This window comes from Triticum aestivum, chromosome 7D, assembly GCF_018294505.1.
Source record: "Triticum aestivum cultivar Chinese Spring chromosome 7D, IWGSC CS RefSeq v2.1, whole genome shotgun sequence".
Lineage (NCBI taxonomy): Eukaryota > Viridiplantae > Streptophyta > Magnoliopsida > Poales > Poaceae > Triticum > Triticum aestivum.
Genome location: NC_057814.1, coordinates 203,189,729 through 203,196,242, shown reverse-complemented (window position 1 = coordinate 203,196,242; position 6,514 = coordinate 203,189,729). Strand labels below are relative to the sequence as shown.

The 6,514-nt window shown below is 45.8% G+C and overlaps 1 protein-coding gene across 1 annotated transcript; it reads left to right on the top strand.

The window, feature by feature from the left end:
* The first annotated feature begins 3,668 nt into the window (after nt 1-3,668).
* Nucleotides 3,669-6,461, top strand: LOC123167804 (uncharacterized). The gene is made up of 5 exons (XM_044585666.1): nt 3,669-4,038; nt 4,426-4,587; nt 4,681-4,911; nt 5,013-5,197; nt 5,711-6,461. Exons 1-5 carry the CDS (start codon nt 3,819-3,821, stop codon nt 6,266-6,268), a joined length of 1,356 nt encoding a protein of 451 aa, XP_044441601.1. The 5' UTR covers nt 3,669-3,818; the 3' UTR covers nt 6,269-6,461.
* Nucleotides 6,462-6,514: the final 53 nt, after the last annotated feature.

Genomic DNA, 6,514 nt, shown 5'->3' with positions numbered 1-6,514 from the left:
TTACCGGAGGGGAGGCCCGTGGGCCCCACGAGGGTGGAGGGCGCGCCCCTGTGCCTCGTGGACTTCGTGGGGCCCCCTGACTTGTTCTCGACGCCAACCTCTCCTATAAATACCCAAACCTCCAGAAAATAACCTAGATCAGAAGTTCCGCCACCGCAAGCCTCTGTAGCCACGAGACATCAATCTAGGCCCTCTCTGGCACCCTGCCGGAGGGGGCCATCATCACCGGAGGCCATGGAGGAGGATCCCGGAGGGGCCATCATCGCCATGAAGGCCAAGGACTAGAGGGAGAACCTCTCCCCATCTAGGGGGGAGGCCATGAAGGAGGAAGCACAAGGGGGAGAACCTATCCTCCTCTCTCTCGGTGGCGCCGGAATGCCATCGGGAGGGGAATCATCGCCGTGGTGATCGTCTTCATCAACATCACCATCATCACCACCCTCATCTATTTTACGCGGTCCACTCTCCCGCACCCCGCTGTAATCCCTACTTGAACATGGTGCTTTATGCCACATATTATGATCCAATGATGTGTTGCCATCCTATGATGTTTTGAGTAGATATCCTTTGTCTTTGGGTTGATTGATGATCTAGATTGGTATGAGTTGTATGTTTTATTTTGGTGCTGTCCTATTGTGCCCTCCGTGTCGCGCAAGCGTGAGGGATTCCCGTTGTAGGGTGTTGCAATACGTTCATGATTCGCTTATAGTGGGTTGCTTGAGTGACAGAAGCATAAACCCGAGTAAGGGGGTTGTTGCGTATGGGATAAAGGGGACTTGATATGTTAATGCTATGGTTGGGTTTTACCTTAATGATCTTTAGTAGTTGCGGATGCTGCTAGAGTTCCAATCATAAGTGCATATGATCCAAGAAGAGAAAGTATGTTAGCTTATGCCTCTCCCTCATATGAAATTGCAATGACGACTACCGGTCTTGTTAACGATTGCCTAGGATAATTCCGCACACCGACCCATCATTATTCCACACTCGCTATTTATAATATTTAGTAATATATTCTAACTTTATGATAACAACACCTACTTTTATATTTTAGCTCTTCGATATCATGCAAAGTTATCCTCTTCATACCCACAACGTAGTTTTATTTCTCGTTTCTAGTTGGAAGCAAACGTTCGGTGTACGTAGAATTGTATCAGTGGCAGATAGGACTTGAGAGAATATTGATCTTACCTTTAGCTCCTTGTGGGTTCGACACTCCATACTTATCACTTCCACCATTGAGAATTGCTACGATGATTCCCTGCACTTGGGGATTATCACCGTTATACGGATATGAAATATCTGGTGTGTTTTATAAGAAATGTCAATTTGATTACTACATGGATTATCAATAATAGGCTAATTACCCTGCTTATTGGGTTTTTCTATTGCAGACGGTTACTCAGACAACACCGTGGGCGATGAACTCAAACAACCCACACGGTTTCTAGAAAGTAGGCGTGTCCGATCAACTAACAATCAAACACGGCTTCCGGCAGAGAACTGTTTATGTTAGGCCACCTTGCACAAACGTTTCCACGCAAAAAACCGTGTGTCATATACATACGAACGGAAATGTTTTTCTGGGATTCACCGTGTGGGATGTACATACGAACGAAAATGATTGGGTTTCGATGCCTCGCCCGATCGCACATGAGCTTATTTTGCCCCCGCCTGTGTGGCTGGAGGGCCTATCCCCGACGGTTTCTGGGTCGTGTGGGAAGGACCCCCCTATCGCACACACTCACTAGGCGATGGTTTAAAACTCCGTCGCGGAAAGGGGGTAAAAACCGTTTGTATATCACGTCTCTGCACTACCAGTGACAACCTTTCGAGTGCCCAAGAAGTTCTTCAAGGCCACAGATAAATCACGCCGCCGTTTTCTCTGGGCGGGAGATGAACAGATCACCAGAGGAAAATGTAAGGTTCGCTAGAGCACGGCGACCACGCCAGAACAACACGGCGGTCTGGGCATCTCTGACCTCAATCGGTTTGCCCGGGCGCTGCGGTTACGGTGGCTTTAGCAAACTTGGAACCAGCCAAACAGACCCTGAGTAGGCACTGACACGCCTTGCGACGCCACGGATCGAGCTCTTTTTGCGACCTCTACTACGATGACTATCGGCGATGGGGCTACAGCCTCCTTCTGGTCCTTTTCATGGCTTGGAGGGAGACCGTTATGTTTGGCTTATCCAATGATCTTTGCCAGATCCATCCGGAAGAACAGAAGTGTGGGAGAAGCCCTACAGGGTGATCGATGGATCCTTGATCTACGCCATGGTGACTTCAGCAGCATCGCACAACAAGTTGTCGAGCTTGCAAGGGAAATTAGGAAAGCTGGCCTCAACCTGGAACCGGGGACTCAGGACACGGTCAAATGGAAGCACTGCAGCTCGAGAATCTACTCTACGAGATCTGCATACAACACCCAATTCGACAGCAACCAGCCTTGCAACTTGAGAACACTCATTTGGAAGATCTGGGTTCCAGGCAAAATCAAGACGTTCATATGGTTGCTGCACCTAGACAAGCTCTGGTGCAATGACCGGCTGCAATGGAGAGGATGGGAGAATGGATTTTTTTGCCCCATGTGCCTTCGCAACCTTGAGACCTCTTCACATCTGGTATGGGAATGTCTGGTCTCTCTGCAGGTTTGGAGCACTGCAGCTGCCTGGACTGGTTGCAACGTACTAATCCATGGAGCGTGGAGCATGGGGACAACGACAACAGACAAAATCCAGAGGATCACAACTGTTGCAGCTCTAGGTCACAAGAAAGGCACAAAGATTATGATCGCGCTCATCCCCTGGCATATCTGGCTAGAGCGCAACTCCTGCGTTTTCAGAGGAAAACATGCCGATGCGAGGCACATTACAGAAGCTTGCAGGCGTGACATGGAACAATGAAGGATAGCCAGTGCTAGATGCATAGAGCAACCCTTTGGGGATGTAACGTGAGAGATTCATTTAGGATATACTTAGCCTGGAGCCTTGCTGCCCTGGGACGGCTGTAATATTTCCTTTTCACTCACCTGATCGCTTGATCAACATTTTGTCATCTCCCTCTCTGCTAAATGAATGAAAAGCCAACTCTGCTGGACGTTTCAAAAAAAAAGTACAAGAAAATGTGAGCAACATTATCAACTTCAGGACTTGAATCCTGATGGGCTGGGCATACCACTATCCTCCTAATCATCTAACCACAGACTGATTCACAGAATTATTAATGTTTGTGCTAATTACATAATTAACACGTAATTAATATCCTACCTATATCAGCATGTAAGTAATTGCACATACGCATTTTCGAGTCAAAGTTAAATCAAACAAATGAGTTTAAGTCAGAAAAGGCAAACCATCAACATTACATATTATGGTCAAATCTGTAATAAAGTCCAAAGTAAGCACGGCGGGGCAAATCATCAACATTACAGATTATGGTCAAATCTCCCCTAAAAAAAGATTATGGTCAAATCTGTAATAAAGTCCAAAGTAAGCACGGCGCTAAAACTCGAATCCCCCTCGGAACGCGAGAGAGGGAAAGGTTGATGCTCCGGAGGTGTGTTGATCTGAGGGGCGAATTTTCAGCCTGGTCGACGAACGGCCAGAAACGCGTCGCGCTGGAAGACGGGAGAACTGAGTGAACGCACGATATATATACCCTAAAGGCAAAAGCCACATCGTTTCGCTCGCGTAGTCGCGTGTGCCTTGTTCGTTCATCTCGCTCGCCCGTTCTCAATCCCTAGCTGCCCCCTCCCTCCATCCAACCAGAACGCACGACCGCCGCCCGCCACCGGCAACGAAACCCTAAGCGCAGCGATGTTATCAGCCGAGGTGCCACACCTTCCCAGAGTCCGCCATCCCCATGATCCGGCCAACTGCGCATACGCCCCCGACCTATTTGGCCCCACGCTCCAGCGTCTGCACGATCCTAGCGAGCAGCAGGAGGATGTGGCGGCGGCGGCGGGGGATAAGCAAGGGATCGCCTCCATCTTCTCCTGTATCGACAAACATGGTGATCCAGCGCTCAAGGCCGAGGGTGAGTACACTCCTCTATATTTTCAATTAGGGCCTCTTTGATTCACAGGATTTGTAAAACCTAGGAATAGGAAAAACATAGGAATAGAGTGGCATGACATCTTCAATACTGCAGGATTAGTATGGTCGTTGCGCAGGAAAAACGTAGAATTCTTCACATGAGGTTGTAGTGGATGGAAATTTCCCTATGAAAACTAGTACTACAAATGAATCTTATGGATTGCAATCCTACAAATCAAACAAGCTACATAGGAAAAAATCCTAATGATTGGAATCCTCCAAAATTCCTTTAGGAATCCTTTGAATCAAAGAGGCCCTTAATCTTCATAGTGGTCGCTTTTCAATCTGCCAACTCAACTATGCATCCTTTGTCAAATTATTTTTGTAGCTTCAGAGCCGCCTATTCTTCACTGGGATGATGTCTGCCTATCCGACAGCGACGATGATTTAGTTGACCAGCTCGACTTGGCCGACTTGGCCGGCTTGGCCCTAGCACACTCTGATGAGGGGGAGGAAGTGGTGACAGACGATGAGGAGACAAATTGCTCTGGTAGTTTATTCTCCAGAAATGCGACGATTTCATCTCCAAATTAACCAAAAATGATTAAATGCCGATTGATGCTACATTGATTTTATCATGCAGGGAAATTTTTTCCCAGGGACAAAGCCAAACTGATACAGCGGGTGTGGGTAAGGAGTGACATCAAACAGAACGAAGAACACAGAGAGCTGTGTAAGATGCTTCTAGATCTGGGACATGATTGGTCTGCCCTTCCTCCTTTTCCTATGAAAGTATTCCCTCAGGCAATAGGCGCATGCGTTTTGCGGGGCTACTGTCACCACCGTATATACAAAACCCATGATACTTCCACCAGTAAGCTAGTCTCTGTTGATTTGATCCCTTGCCTAGCAATCTGCTCTTGTGCTATCTATGCATGTGTTTGGAAATTTTATTATTTACCTCGACATTTGCAGCTAAATCAACTCTTGGATATCGCGAACCAAATCGGATGCTACAGGTATTCTCGCTGCGTTTGTCAAGCTCTCCGTCATATCCTGTTAGTGTCTATGGAATAATCGCCGTTCGGGATTCCTTGGAGCCTCTGCGGAATTACGTCTTTAGCCGTCCCTGCAGAGATGATGCTGTCACCATTGACCAGGTAATCCAGCTAGACATGGCTTCTTTCAACATAACTTGTTTGTTGCTCAAGATGATTGATGTTCAACAGTATGTGTGAGATGTATGGTGGTTATCTTCTTTCCTTGGATTGGATCGACTAAAAGTTAGTCATGTGTGCTCAGATTTGTGCTTAAGACCTCTGTTTTTCGGGGGTGAACCCATTTTGAAATACATGTTAACTATACTTTTGATCCCCAATATTCCTACAGTATATACTAATGTTTTGGGAACAAGGAAGATAATAATATATGTGAATGTTTAGTTATAAAAGTTGAAGCGGTTGGCAAGATATATAAATGGTGGTAGAAGAGAGAAATGACATGCATGTCTTGCATTTCAACACAAGTGAAATATATGACTTATACTTTAAAAAGGAACTAGTTTTTTATTTAAACATGATGTGCATTGTCTTATTTAGTTTGTTATGTTGGCACAGGCTAATGTATCTGAAAATGTAGCATGTTTTGTTCTAACCAGAGTTGTCAAATTGTAGGATTCCTTTATCCTACCTCTTTGTAGTCCTTGTCGAGGAATGTACTTACGGCAGGATGCATTACTAGAAGTTGATCTGTGGGTAAAGGAGGAAGGGGATGGATCGGCTGACAAACAAATACTTTCTGCGTATGCTGAGATTGAGAGCTGCCCAGCTTATGATGAAATGCTATATGGGCAGATTCGTAGTGGCCTGTTCAGCTTGGACATAGGCTACATATCATTTACAAGAAGTATCGAGGCCGTAATAGAAGTCTTTGCAAAGGTTGATGGTCCTCATCATGTGAGATTTGGTGCTTTCAGCAGTGGCTTTGATCATGAGATTGTGTTGTTTGATGACACATTCTCTGGGACTAAGATGCAGTTTCAGCATGTAGTCGTGGTGAAAGCAGAGGAAAAATTGGATGTTTGCTTAAAGTTGGGGGAATCACTCTTTTGGTGGACTTTCCAGGATGGACATGTTGGACCTGTTAGGATTCCTGATGACTCGATGTCAAAGTATGGCCAGTTTGATGTGAGGGTGTTCTTTGCTCCTAAGAACTCGCGACCACAGAAATAAGTGAAGACACCCGTGCTGGATTGTGCGTTTTATTATCTCCTAACTAAGTACCTCCTGGGTGTTTTTTTTGTAATCTGTAAACCCTCTGTCAAAACAACAGATGTTTGAGGTCAGACTTGTCGAAACTTGAAAATATTCTATGTTTGTCTGCATATCTTGCATTTGATTGGAGCTACTTGATCTGTTGTTTTTATTTTCCCATTAGTTTGGTTGCATCTTTTGGTGGTTTCCGTTGTAAATTCTATT

Coding starts and splice junctions, on each gene's coding strand:
- LOC123167804 (XM_044585666.1), top strand. CDS start 3,819: ATGTTATCAGCCGAGGTGCCACACCTTCCCAGAGTCCGCCATCCCCAT. Junction 4,588..4,680: donor TGAGGAGACAAATTGCTCTG/GTAGTTTATTCT, acceptor TTTATCATGCAG/GGAAATTTTTTCCCAGGGAC. Junction 5,198..5,710: donor ATGCTGTCACCATTGACCAG/GTAATCCAGCTA, acceptor GTCAAATTGTAG/GATTCCTTTATCCTACCTCT.